At 44.4% G+C, this 14,623-nt stretch overlaps 1 protein-coding gene across 1 annotated transcript; it reads left to right on the forward strand.

Moving 5' to 3' along the window:
* Window positions 1–152: 152 nt before the first annotated feature.
* On the forward strand, window positions 153–14,482 carry srebf2 (sterol regulatory element binding transcription factor 2). Its single transcript, XM_085157788.1, has 20 exons — window positions 153–520; window positions 4,564–4,949; window positions 5,150–5,342; window positions 5,427–5,587; window positions 5,779–5,931; window positions 6,028–6,303; window positions 6,398–6,512; window positions 6,596–6,747; window positions 7,324–7,525; window positions 7,696–7,871; window positions 8,170–8,419; window positions 8,528–8,697; window positions 8,784–8,955; window positions 9,110–9,227; window positions 9,378–9,487; window positions 9,916–10,048; window positions 10,641–10,812; window positions 11,310–11,486; window positions 12,830–12,941; window positions 13,044–14,482. Exons 1-20 carry the CDS (start codon window positions 430–432, stop codon window positions 13,259–13,261), a joined length of 3,537 nt encoding a protein of 1,178 aa, XP_085013914.1. The 5' UTR covers window positions 153–429; the 3' UTR covers window positions 13,262–14,482.
* Window positions 14,483–14,623: the final 141 nt, after the last annotated feature.

The following is a 14,623-nucleotide window of genomic DNA, read 5'->3' on the forward strand; positions in this document are numbered from 1 at the left end:
GGTCGAGTTCTTTTCGTGAAGGTAGGGGGAGCGGTTTATTCAAATGACACCCAAGCTTCTGATAGTTGACGTACTATCAGACCACGGCGAATACGGGCCTGTCATTGGACGATGATGACTGGTCTCATGACAAGAACGGACGGGTCTCAGCCAATCAAATCCCGCTATGAGCCACGGAGTCTGTTTGTGAATGACGTAATGAGCGTGAAACAAGATGGCGTCGCCTCAAACATAAATTGATGCCAATGAGTTTATCGGTGTAGAAGTGCTCCTCTCTTGGGGCTTCTGTTGTTTTGGGGTTGAGAGGACATATTCCGCGGTCAGTTAGCTGTGTGGTAGGCGTTGCCGAACGCCCACGGAGGAGCTCGTGGACCTTGTTTGTTTTGTCCCTCCGTTGACAACCGGAGAGGAGAGCTGCTGACAGATAGGATGGACAGCGGGGAATATATCTCCACCATGGAGAACATGGACCCGACTTTAGCGGAATTAGGGGACGAATTCACCTTGGGAGATATTGACGGTGAGTGTCCGTGTCAAAGTTAAAAATAGGAAGGTTAAGCTGTGTTTCACGAGTGTTGGCCTGTTTCCGTTTAGCCCGACAGCTGTTCTTCCTGCCGAGCGGAAGGAGATGAGCAGCTCTGGCTCTTAATTCTTGCGACAATGTTTAAGTATTCAAGATACCACTCAGGAAAATAGAGACCACTTATATTTAGTAGTCATCGAATGCTCTGTTATTTTGGCATTGTCGTTGTGTATTTTCTCTTATTTGTTTCTCTAATACCCCACCCCAAAACGACAACAAACAAAAACCCCAAAACAAACAAACAATGAACATAAAGTAAAAGATGAAGTGATACTGTTGTGTTGTCTTCACTCCTCCATAAGAAGTGTCAGTTACTTTCTGACCTTCTTCTTGTTTTTGAAGAAAGCTTTTCCTCCTACTTGAGCATCTTTTTGCTTCTGCAGACCTAATTGAGCATCATCTGTGTGACAACATCTCTGTCAAAAATAAGTAAATAAATAAAACAGATTGCGTTTTGCACTCTGTGGGCCTGTACCCTGTGAACAAACAGCATCCTTGTTCCAACTTCCCTGTTATCAAAACATGTTTCACCCTTTGGCACACAGTGAAAGGATGGGGGCTTTTGGTGTGAGGCTGGCCAACGCAGAGTCACCAGCTTTTTATTAGGGTGGAATTTTACTGAATGCTAACCCACCAGACCGGATTGATACACTGGTGAGTTTGTGTGTGTGTGTGACGCACAGTATGGGATGAATTGGTTGTGTTAGGTTTAAATTACTCATCAGCATACAACCAAAGTGCTCTAACTGAGATCATGCAAAGCCCAATAAAGATTACTATGCATGGGTTTGAAAACCTACCTACCTGCCTGTGGCATCTGGTGTTAATTCTCTCTCGTGAACAGCCCAGTCACAGCTATTTAATCTCACTTAATCACTGTGTCAAAAGAAGACTGTGCAGATTGTGTGAAAGTCAAATGACTGTTCAGGTTTGACCGATCCTAACTTGACTTTTGCTTCACTCAGTGCATTTTGCCTGCAGCTGTGTGTGTGTGTGGGGGGGGGGGGGGATGCAGGTTTCCCATGAGGAAAAGCATTTAACCGCTGCAAATTCAGATTAGTCACAAGCTTTTCTTTTGTGCATTTGACTCTGTGTTAATGTTGAACATCCTTGCTTTTCCAATTACTCACTTAACTGCTGCTCGGCTTATGTAACTTATTTTCTTTGCTCTCAGCAGCCCACAAAATTTTCCCCCACTGCACCCTCGCCCTACACCCCCATTTAATGGATTTACCCTTTGTGTCGGAGTCTCGGTCTGGAGCTCCATGGGCTCAGAGGTGCTTTGTTCTGTCAGCCACTGTAACCCCCTCCCCTCGAGGTGTTGAAGTGTGCGAGTGCCTTACTGTAAGTGTAAATTCGACTGGATGGTTGGTAGAAACGGTTCTAAGAGGAAGCCCGTTTAGTGTTCCTGTGATGCGGCTTATTTGAAATCACTTCCTGCACGCCTCCGGGCTCACTTTTCAAAGCAAGCATCACAGTGTTTCCCTTTTATTGGTTTCGAAAGTGGTCATTACTGTTTCTTTACCTCTCAATGTCAACACAGGTCACATGCAGACTTCAGTCATGGCTATCAGTGCATGAATTACTGGCCTTGACCTCTCTGCTGCTAGTGTTGGACTGTTGATCTCTTTTTTACAGCTTGAGATTTTGCAGCAGTAGAAATGCAGATGTATATTATCCAAGATGAGATCTAAACACACATGAGTTTGTTTTAAAGACTTGTTGGATTTCAATTCATGTCTGGAGTCGGCAACCCTTCACACTGATGGGAACGAACGCCTTTTATTGTTTTTGTACGCTGTGCTGAAATGCAGCGAGTGATCAAAGACAAAGCTGACAGGCTGTTGGCTTCTTTTCCAAACATATCTGAGAACCTTTTGATGTTTTAAAAAGTTTGTGAGTTTTCCTTCTTTGCTTTCCAGCTTCAAGAATCTATTCTTGTACCCCAGTGCTTTTTGTGTTGCGTTTGTTTCGAACATTACACTATTAAAGTAGAAACACAAAATGTCCTGCAGCGATATTGTGCTAAAAAAAAATGTAGAAGTCAAATCACCAAAAAAGGAAGTATTAATTTTATTGCAGGCATAATAGATGCAGAACATGTTTCACTGCAGTGTGATTGATAACTATGTATGTCTTTAAAAAAGGGTGTTATAGTACTGTATTACACAGTGGCCTTGTATTTTCCTGATGCCTAAAAAATCACTCAATGCAGGAAACAATCACTCACTTTGAGGCTGCAAAGTAGTGACTGTAGTTAATTTTAACACGTGGCTTGCAGGGCTTCTCGGGTGTATTGATATGTGGTGTCTTAAGGGTTGTGCGCTTAGTGATTTAACACTTACACTTGACAAAAAGTTCTTTGTCTTTTGTATTGTCTGATTTCTCCGCCTCACGTTAAGACAAAGTTCAAGGTTACAGGCTCAGCTTATTGACGCTGCGCTGACCCTGGGAGCTAAGGGCATAGGCACTATCAGTCACATAGGTTCAACCACATGGGATACTATATGTCAAAAGTGTTTTCAGTTCCAAAATCCTGTGAGAAATTCTGCAAAGCATACACTAATCAATTCTTTTCTCTGGTCCCAGTGATATTTCATAATATCGTTGTCTTTTTTGAAAGGGGATTCCTTTTAGAAACTTTAACCTTCAAATTACTAAAGTAAATAATACTTAGCAAGACAATCATTTGAACCAACACAGTTACTCCAAAAGAGTCAATAGCAGCAGCAGTACCATCAGATTTGTTCCACCATACAGTAACATCTGGAAGTATCTTATTGGCAGCTACTTCATTTTCCAGCATCCAGACAGTGGTCCCAAACACACTGCCAACCCAGTAAAAGCATGCCTGGATAGAAAAACACACATTGGAGCACAGTGATGGGTTGGCTTCCCCAGATCCCAGAACCCAACATTATTGAAGCGGCATGGGATCATCCTGACAGAGAACAGCCAACATCCAAACAAGAGCTTTGAATGTCCTTCAAGAAGTCTGGAGAAGTATTTCTGAAGACTACCTAAATAAATTACATGATAGGTGCCTAAGAGAGAGTCTGCCAGTCAGACCAAATTTTGACTCTCCGGCTTGTTACAAGTGTGCAAAAGCTCACTTTGCCCTAAATACTGTATTTGTGTGCATGTTTGCCCAAGTTTTGATAAATAGCTGCACATATTACCCATTTTTATAGCGAAATATAAAGAAATGAGTGGTGGTTCAAGACTTTGGCACAATACTGCATTTGGCAAGAATGGGCTGGGAACATATTGAAAGAGGCTGTGATATGATTATATAAGTGTATTGATATTTTGTCTCAACACTATTTCTATCAGTGATGTTTTTCAAACTCAATTTCAAAAATGCTTAATATTTTACCCTATACTTAAACCTCATATATGAAAATAATTCCCAAAAATAATCAAGACATTAAGTTGATCATTGTTTCCTAATAAAACCTCTCCTCACGAAGAGGCAGTTTGTTTTAGATTCAGTACGATGGGTCTAATGAACTGGCAACTGAGTGCATATTGTCATGTTGCCAAACCACGAGGACCAGCATACACAATGTTGGTGGGTGGGTGAGTGGGTGGGGGGGCATGTATCTGTCTATCACACCTTTCAGAGCTGCTCGATTCTTCATCTAAGTGTTCTTTACTCTATCTGCCTATCTCTTTTGTGGCATCAATTGAGATTACATCAAACCTCTTCAAGGCCTTCTGTTTGAAGGTTTCTTTATACTGATTTATGACCAGAACAGTAGCTGTGCTTGTGTGGATATCTGTCAATTCAAGGTCAGGTCTTGAAGTTTCTATTCATATCTTTGCAATAAATAGTGTTCATATCTCTGGCTGATCTACACTGGAGCAACCTCAATATTCTGCATGAGGCCTCACTTACAGAGGAGACTTGCGGAGATGTTCAGATACACCTCAGATGATGTTTTTGACTTCTTGTCTGTTTACTTTCTCCCTATTTTCAGAGATGCTGCAGTTTGTCAGCAATCAGGTGGGAGACTTCCCAGACTTGTTTGAGGATCAGATGAACTCAGCGGGCTCTCTACAGAGTGGTGGAGTCACCTCCACCCCTCAGCCTCAACCTCAAATTGCTCAGACTCCCCAGACGCCGCAGCCCTCAACCAATGCTGCCTACCAGAGCTCCAACGCTTGCTTCACCTCCTCCCAGACACTGTCCCCACATTCAGTACCCCTCACCCCTCCCCTCACTCCTGCACAAACCCCCTCCCCCCCAACCAACGCTTCAGTGCAGCAACAGGTGACCCGCAGCCCTCCACTCCTTCAGCCAAGGCCTCAGATGGTCCAACCCATCCAGCCTCAACCCCAACAGGCAGCCCAGACAACCATCCAGGTACAGATTTACCTGACGCTTTCTCACACGCTACTTGTACAGTCCTATTAGGAGGGGAGAAAGCTGTAGTCTAACTGTAACAGTGATGGACTAGTGCTGTAGTGGTGCTTCTGCTGACGTAAAATCATTTTCAGACTGCTTAAAAACGGTAACAGATAGACAAAGACAACAAAAATCTGTTTTTCTGTTTTTGAATGTAGATGCACACCCAGGGCATCCCCATGCAGACTCAAAGCTTTCCAGTTCACACCCTGGTTCAGACCCACAGCCAAACACCCATGCCCATACAGACACAAGCAGCCCAGACGGTGATGATTGCCTCCAATGGCGGACAGTCCCGCTTCATTCAGAACCCTGTCATTTGCCAGCAGAGCCCTGCTCCTGGCTTCCAAGGTGAGTACAGAGCAGGGAATGCAATTTAATTTGGCTTTTCATTTTTCCTAAATATCTTTTTTGTTTTCTCTCTCGTCACTCCAGTCCTCCAGCCACAAATGCAGAGCATCATGACGTCACCTCAGCTTCAGCCAGTGGCGATTCAGCACCAGCGTGTTCTGACCCCAACAGGTCAAACCATCCAGACCATCTCCACAGCGCCTACTGCAGTCCACACTGTGCAACAGCAGGTGCAACAAGTACCTGTAAGTAATCCTCAGTTGTTAGCAGGATTGGATGAGTAAACAAAGTTTCTGCTATCAGAATATTTCACCAAAGCCTACCTAAATAATTTTACCCCAAGTTACTGCAAACATAACCCCTAACATAATGTTTAGTTTCACAGTGATAATCAAGCAAACATGAAAACGTTCAATTTATGGTTGTCTTCACTCAGGTTTTGGTCCAGCAGCCTCAGATTCTTAAGACGGACTCACTGGTTCTCACAACTCTCAAACCTGATGGGACACAGGTGCTGTCTACCATGCAGAGTCCTGCAGGCATCACCACCCTGACCACACCCATCCAAAACACAGCTCTGCAAGTCCCGGTATGCACTGTGCATGATTCAACACTGCTATTTACATGCAAACAAAGATTATGATTAAGACTAAAAACTGTTTTTGTGTTTGTTTTCGTTCGCCAGACACTTATGAGCAGCAACATCTTGACCACTGTCCCTGTTATGATGGGAGGAGGAGATAAGCTGCCAATCAAACAGATACAGCCAGGCTCTTGTCAAAGCACAGCTAGGCAAAGCATGGATCAGTGCCAGGTGACAGCGGGAGGAGTCGGGCCAGGAGGGGTAGTGAAGGAGGGCGAGAGGAGGACAACTCACAACATCATTGAGAAGAGGTATAGATCCTCGATCAACGACAAGATCATCGAGCTCAGAGATCTGGTCATGGGCAGTGATGCAAAGGTTAGTAATTTATCTATTTATTTTAAAGGAGACAATAAAAATATTAAGTCTGGGTAATATCATATGTTTTTAAATTCCATGTATTTCTTCTTAGATGCATAAGTCAGGAGTGCTTAGGAAGGCCATTGACTACATAAAGCACTTGCAACAGGTTAATCACAAACTACGCCAGGAGAACCTGGCCCTTAAGATGGCCAACCAGAAGAACAGTAAGTCTTCACTTTACTTAAAGCTGCGAGCGGATCAGAAGTCACAGCAGGGCCAATGCATTGACACTTTCTCTCAATCCCAGAGCCCGTGACGCTGTCTGAAGATGTGGAGCTCAAAGAGGAAATAGTGCTGATGTCACCACCGGCCTCAGATTCTGGTTCTGGTTCCCCTCACCAGTTCTCTCCTTACTGTGTTGACTCAGAACCAGGGAGCCCTTTATTGGATCATGAACAGGTGAGGACAGGACACACACACACACACACACACACACACACACACACACACACACACACACACACACACACACACAGACAGTATGGTTGTGGCTCAGTGGCTTAGCAGACTGCAGTGTTTCAGTGTCAGCAAACTGATTAGCTCAGTGTGTTTATGTAGGTCAAAGGAAGGGCAGTGGCAGTTTTAAAAGACGTCCTATTCTTAGCTTCAAAGTGCCTCTTTGAAGATTAGAATGAGGTTTTTTTGGTTCTTCATACCTGAGGCAGTTGTAGTTCTTTCTGTCGACAAAAGCTTTATTGCACATTACTCCCACTCGCTTTGCTTCACAGTAAAAGCTTTTAGCCGGTGAACGCCCATAAGCTAACACATTTTTTGAAAATTTTTCCGAGACAGCTGATTTCTTGTTTGATAAAATTTGATTTATGTTGATGTCTAGAAAGGTTTCTTTTTCCGCTTGCTTCACTAGACGGGCATAGCAAGGGTTTGTGATTATTAATCGAATGCTCTTTTCCTACATTTAAAGTATTATTTATCGTCCCTGTGAACCTGTTCTTCGTCTCTCTTACTGTCTCTTAGATAAAAAGCGAGCCGGACTCTCCCTCGGTTGGTGTGATGGATCGCTCTCGGCTGCTCCTTTGCGCCTTGACTTTCTTCTGCCTCTCCTTGAACCCTCTCCCATCTTTACTGGGACCGGAGACGTCGAGCAGCCCCGCCCTTTCCGGAGGCCACGGCCCATCTAGAACACTTGTCTGGTTTCCAAGTCACACGCAGGAATTTGGTGAGGATTGATGATCTTTAACTTAATTTACCCCAGAAGTTGATGAATTGCTGATTCCCGTTCATACTACCTAGAAAATCCTTTGTCAGAATCTTAAAAATACAGGTTTGTCCATCCTCTCATAGATTTGACATGGTTTTTGACATGTTTTATTTCTTCACGTCCTCCAGCATCTTGGCTCCGTTGCCTGTTGCCGTGGGTGATGGTGTGGGTGCTGAGTGGAGTGGGAGCTGTGTGGGGCTGTGTCAGGGTGCTGTACCTGTGGGAGCCAGTCACACCGCTTCACTCACCAAAATCTGTGTCTTTCTGGAGGCACCGCAAACAAGCAGACCTGCATCTCAACAGAGTGAGTGCAGATCAGATGGACTTGAGATGTTTTAAACAAACCATTATTCTGATGCTCTTGGATTAATAGAACTTCTTAGAGTTGAATGTACCCTAAGATTTGTTTTTCTGTCTATTACAGAGCACTTTGCAGATTTGTGCTTTAATTCTCACTGTTTTTGATGTCTCAGTTGAGCCAGCTTCCTCTGCACATGGTTTTACTTTTACTTCATAGCTAAGCCACAACCTTCTCGGTTTTTCTCTTCCGTCAGTCTACGCTGACTACTTTACCATTTCTCATGTGATTCTCTCTCCTACAGGGAGATTACACAGCAGCAGTGGCCAGTTTAGAGACTTGCCTCTCTGTTTTGACGAGAGCTCTTCCCTCAACCAAGCTGGACCTCGTCTGCTCACTCTCCTGGAACGTGATTCGCTACTGCTTGCATCGCCCAACTCCTCTGGGCTGGCTTGTCCACCAGGTCGGAGGGAAGCACGAAGGGGAGGAGGCGAGGACCAGCGCGAGGGACGCGGCACTTGTGTACCACCAGCTCAGCCAGTTGCAACTCACGGGTAAGCGTTTAGGGTGCACAGACAGGAATCCAGCAGATGGTTTTGTACTTTTCACACGTGTTGACATGATGAGAAGATACATTATCTGCTTCCTCTTTGTCTCTACAGGAAAGCTGCCTCAGCGTAGCAGCCTGTGGGCTCTGTCGCTCTCTCTAAGCGCTGTGAACCTCAGCGTGAGCGCCCAAGGCAAGATGGCCCCCACACAGCTCGCCCAGATTTATGTCACTGCCGCAATAGCCTTGCGCACTGCGCTGGGCCACCATCTCTCCTGTCTCCCTGTAAGTGTGTCACCTTTGAAATCATCACTGTTGATGTTTGGCTTCACTCGCACTTTATCATGTTTTGAACCTCGTCTGTCTCTCAGGGTTACCTGCTGGGCTGTGCTGAGAGTGTGGCCAACCAATCAGAAACCAAGACGATCCCCGACTGCCTGCGCTGGCTCTTCACTCCACTTGGGAGGCAGTTCTTCCTGAGCTGTGATTGGTCAGTGAAGTCAGAAAACGGCGATGGGGTGTACACTTCTCAGAGAGACCCAGGTATGTTGTAAATGTTGGGGCTACTCCTTAAGTTTCCTCTAATTTACTTCTTCGAATTCAAAATAAAATAATCCAGTTAACTTCTTTCTTTCAAAAGTTAATCGTGAGTGATATTCCTGTTCCTCTCTGCTTTCCTGTTGATCTTTCCTCCCAGCTGACCCCATTGCCCAGCTGCACCGCTCTTTCTGCAGGAAGCTTTTGGAGAGAGCCGTTCACAGCCTCATCCAGCCGCAGAGCGACTCTGAAGCAGAAAAACGCAAGAACGAGTCTGGGTAGGGCCTGAATAGCAGCAGCAACGCACTACTGAGAAACTCACACTTTAATGTTTATAGATTGTGTTTTGTTTTGGTTTTTTTCCACAGCTTGGTGTAAATTTTAGATTTAGATTTGCTTTTAGCTGATCTTTTCTTCTACCCTTTCAGAGAGTTTTCCAGCGCCTTGGAGTTCCTGCAGCTGTTGAACAGCTGCACAGAGGACTCTCCTTCCCCACCTCCCCTTTTCTCGACTCCTCCCAGTCACACCACCATTCCAGGTATGATTGCTATGAAGAAGAACCGTGACAGTTTAATAAGAATCGTGAACAGATCTTTGCGTGGGGGGGAAAAAACGTTTTCTTCTGTGATGACTGAGCAGATAGCAATCTGAGTTATTACTGTCAGCCTGAATGGATTTACTTTCCTCTAGCAGCACACTGATAGTCAGTCACTAGTTGCTTTCCACATGAATGTTTTGTGGTATTATCACAGCTTACAGTCATCTACAAATGAATGCAGTGGATAAGAACACAGTGACAATCTGGTTGCTGCCCTACACAAAAAAAAGTGTTTTACAGTCATGCATGCAGCTTTTGATAACAGCAGGAAAGCTACAATGCCAAGAGGTTGCCCAACCTGTTTGAGCTACATTTTCTTTATGCATAATTTTTCTTCTTTTATGTACTTTTTTTTCCCCCCCTTCCAGTGGGGGATCCAGTGAGTCGCTGGTGGGCTGTGGTCCTGAAGGCTGCCGTGTACTGGCTGCAGGGCGATGACGTCGCAGTGAGGTCACTTTTGGCAGAAGCTGAGCGAATGCCGAGAGCTCTGCACATTCTTGAGTAAGTGCACTGAAATATATTCTACCTTAATGGGAGTGGTCTATTCCAGGATGTCCAGCAACAGAGGTCACTGAATGGTCAGAGTATGAAAATTGACCGACTGACATGTTACACAGCATTTAGCCAATATCAAGGCAAATTAAAACTGTCCTGCAGACATTTGGCGGTATCTGCTTGGCTGTGTTTTAATTAAATCAGAAACATGCAGCACATACAGGTGTCTATATTCAGCACTGTGTTTGCAGTCTTCAAAAATGGCAATAAAGCTGACTCAATTAAGATGTTATGACTGAACAGTCATAAGCCAACAGAGAAATCAGTTTTTTGCACTTTGCTATTTATTCTTTGTGCACATTCGGACCTCCAGTAAACATGTTCGAGTTAATTTCTTCTCCTGTTATTGCATTTTAAGCCCTGGATCGGCCCCATCCGCTTTAATCTTGTGCAGATTTGATGATTAAAAATCTGATTCACACTTGGTGGTTCTACAAACTGCTTATAGGTGCCGATTTTTCTAAAATAATTGTATCCAAAGTGGGAGGGGGGAAAAAACAAAGCACAATAACCTGATAAATGTCCCTCTCTATTCCAGCCATCCTCTGCCCAAGGCTGTGCTGCTTCTCTGCAAGGCTGTACAGATGAGCCTGTCCCCTCTGAAGGGTGAAGGGGCAATAGCCTGCCTTTCTTACTGTGACAGAGGCAGCAGCTACCTGTGCTCCAGCATCTCAGTGCCGCTCGCCCAGTCTGGGAACTGGCTGAACAAGGTAGGGTACCGACAGTTCCTGAAAGATGTACCAAACATGGCCCCTACATTCATACATGCATGCAGACATCAAAGAGTCTTCCATATATTACAAGTTACTGTCTCACAGTGCAGCACTAGCTGTAGTTAAAGCTTAATCATGCATAAACACTCACACACACACAAAGTTAGGGTCAGGTCAGGCTGTTGTGGGGCTGTGTGTGCGCGCAGTGTGGGTGGCAGGAGGTGGCTGTGGTGCATTGTAGTTGCATTGCATGATCCTGAAGCCGAGTGCAATGTGTCTGCAGTGCAGTACAGAGGCCTCCCTGATCTGCACGCATCCACTACACACCCCACCACTTAACACTGAGCAACAGTGAATATCTTTTCAGATTTGATCTCTCTGGCATACACGTCGGCTAAGATTTACTGGTTATTGTGGGGTTTGGTTTTTTATGTGCATCTATATCCAACCCAGCTGTGTTTTCATTTTTTCTTCTGTCTTTTTTTTTTTCCAAGGGGGTTGAGCTACTGGTTTGTGACCTCCTGTTGACTTTGAGGACCAGTTTATGGCAGCGGGGAAGCAGCAGTAATGGAGAACCTGGCCCGGCTCCTGGATCTCAGTTGGCTGGTTTCCAGAGGGACCTCAGCGCACTCAGAAAACTCACACAGTGCTACAGACAGGGACAACACAAGGTCGGGCTTTGGGAAGATTAATTCAGATATGTTAATAATAGTGCTGATAGCTGAAATATGCGAAGGATCATAAAGACAGAACTCTCTATGTTCAGGCCTCAATGAGAGGAAGAAGTGAAAGAGATTCATCATTCTGAATTTCTTAGGCTGGCAGTTTGGCACCGCAGGAAATGTTTTTTGGCATATTTTATGTTTTGGGGTTTTTTTTGTTTTTTTTTTAATGTAGCTTATTAAATTTCAAAAATATATAATAGAATTTGCAACAGCGATCAGCTTCCAAGTATTCGCAGTAGTGAAACTGTAAATGGCTCCATCCTTCAAGTGAGAAATCACCTCGGTACATTTCTGATACTCATCTTGTTCATTATGAACATAATATATATTTTTAAATTTTTTATTATGAATCTCCATCACTTTTACCATTTCCAGAACTTTCACTTCAGTTCACCATATCATCAGTCACACTTCTGAGATTTAATAGAGGAGGCGCAAAGGCTCCTCTAGTAAATGTATTTGTTGTTTTTTTGAGACTGTTAAGTTTTTCACATTTGGCCTCTTAGACAGCACAGTGGAGGAAATCTGAGGAAAGAAGGTAGACAAAGAGTTAGAACAAGGGTGTCAAACATAAGGCCTGAGGGCGAGAATAAAACCTTCAGAGACTCCAATCTGGCCCGTTTTGGCTTTGGAAAATGTGAAGGAGGTCATAAATTTTGGACAGTCTTTTTCATAGGTTTTACAAGCTTTCCCTGCTGATAACAATCTCCTCCATTCATTATACAATCAATTATAGAGTTCTGTAATTTTACACTTTCAGTTATTTCCAAAAGTCATGCTGACTCTTTATTTCTTTATCATGTAGAAAAACTGAGACACACTTTTGAAATTGCAATTCTTTGTCTTTTATTAAGGTATCTCATTGATTTAATGTGCAGTTAAATTTCTTACAATGACAGAAATTGGCTTTCAGATCAAAGTGTGTTTGATGTAAAATGAGTTTGTGTTGGTGTGGTACTGAAGAGGCTGAAGAAGGACAAACCGTGAAATTTTTAAAGGCCTGCTGTCAATCTTGAAAAACTAAACCTCCACATTTTAGTTACAGCTTATTTAATTTAGTTGAATTGTAAATGTTATGCATACAGAGCTATTTCACAGAGTTTACGGCCAAAAACAAACATGAATACAGAGTGTTGGGGAATAGTTATAGTAAAGCCGAGGAACTGGTTGGTAACACGTGCACGGACATTGGTGCCTGCTGAGAGAATTTGAGGGCTGCTCAGATGTGTGTTCAGCCAAGTTGAAATGATAATAAATACCTGATAATGACAGCCGTTTGTGTTATTTAGGTGTTCCTTCATGAGACCACAGTGAGGCTGATGGCTGGAGCCAGTCCCACAAGGACACACCAGCTGCTGGAGCACAACCTCCGACGCAGGACGCTTAGCTCCTACACAGCTGGTAGGCAACGCCGTCCTAGTGTACGACACGAGACACACCAAGAGAAAAGACATTTATCCAGTTTCTTCTTCTTTTCCTCTCCTCCTCCCTGCCTGCTTTCAGACGGCGAGTGTGTTTTAGGTGAGAGGGAGAGAGCTCACGCCATTCTGCTGGCCTGCCGCCACCTCCCCATGCCCCTGCTAACCCCGCCCGGGCACAGAGCTCGTTTACTGGCTGAGGCCAAGCGAACCCTGGAGCGGGTGGGAGACCGCCGGTCGCTGCAGGACTGTCAGCAGATTCTGCTGCGCCTCAGCGGGGGTACCACCATCGCTGCATCCTGAACACACACAACAAACAAGGCTTCTCTGTGGTTCTGCTGTCTCACACACACACACACAGGGACATTAACCAGGCTTCTCCTCCACCATCATGTAATTTTATAATTGTCAGCTATTCAGAAATATAGACTTTCTGCCACGTGGACACCGTAACACACACAGCTGTTTTTGTTTTTGTTTTTTTGCTGACGGATACAGTGCTGATGGATACAGGGCTGTATCCATCAGCACTGTATCCACACGCCTGGCTAAAACGTTTGCGCCTTTGATGCTTAAGTTTAATTGTTGCAGCACAGTCACCCCACCTTCTGGTCATTACTGGTACTACGCTGGCTGGCTGCCTCTTTTCAAACAAAAGAAAATCAGGTTTAAAAGGCCCTACAGGGAAAAGGGACCATTATCTAATAGCTATTTAAATGAAGGAATGCAGCAGTGCATTGATTTGCTCTAGGACACCACACCGTACAATCATTACTGGCACCCAGCAATGTGAGTGCTGCAGTAATAGTAATGTGTTGTTACATTTGCAAGCTTCATTTAAGGGCTTCACAGAATTTAAGAGTAGACAGCTGAGGTCTGAGCACGGCTGTGCTTTTAGGATAGCCTTGCTTGCTTTAAACCGTACAGTGCTGAGTAGTGTTTCTCCTTATCTACCTCACAACTGTACAGTGCCAGCATTGTACTGTGGAGCAAAAAAACACAGAATTCTGTGACCATTAGAAGTGACTTGTGCTTCAGTCCAGTGCAGCATCATTCCAGTAACACACAGCTGATCTGCTTTCCTTGAACAGCAGGATGCAGCAGAAACAACACTTCAGGGTTTGGTTTGCTGCTGCAGGCATGCTCCACCCTGTCACACATGAAGCAGAGAACAGGGGAACATTTAAATGACAGAGGGAGGCAGCAATGGGGCTACAAGTTTGAAAATGCCTAAATACACACACACAAGCACGCTGGTGCATTTACATGAGAAATGAATTGCATTCAAACTTATAATGTGATTGTATATAGGTTGTACATAGAAGAAGTAGGTTTATTAGCAAGTTCTTAGTTACAAAGAAAGAGAGCAAAAAAAGGAAGCTGCGTGACTTCACTGACCAATCATCTTCATACTGGAACTCAAGGTGTACCCCACCCCCCCAAATCTGTCACTTTTTTGACACGCAGCACAGCGACATCTTTGAGCTGTGATTTCCATCATGAAGAGCAGGGAGGCAGGTGGTGTAGCTTGGTCTGAAAAAGAAGACCAGAGGAAGAGGATAAGAGGATAAGAGTTTGGGACATGAACTTTAATGCCTGTGGCCCATCTCACCCCCCACCCCACCCCCACCCCAGTCTTTTTTTTAGACTTGGGGGATTCCTGTT

Source organism: Neolamprologus multifasciatus, chromosome 4 (assembly GCF_963576455.1).
Source record: "Neolamprologus multifasciatus chromosome 4, fNeoMul1.2, whole genome shotgun sequence".
In the NCBI taxonomy this organism is placed as follows: domain Eukaryota; kingdom Metazoa; phylum Chordata; class Actinopteri; order Cichliformes; family Cichlidae; genus Neolamprologus; species Neolamprologus multifasciatus.

Bases quoted from the DNA above. Each gene is read 5' to 3' on its own strand.
- srebf2 (XM_085157788.1), top strand. From the start codon at position 430: ATGGACAGCGGGGAATATATCTCCACCATGGAGAACATGGACCCGACT. The intron at 11,487-12,829 runs GTCGGGCTTTGG...TGTGTTATTTAG, and splicing joins ACAGACAGGGACAACACAAG to GTGTTCCTTCATGAGACCAC. The intron at 12,942-13,043 runs GTAGGCAACGCC...GCCTGCTTTCAG, and splicing joins GCTTAGCTCCTACACAGCTG to ACGGCGAGTGTGTTTTAGGT.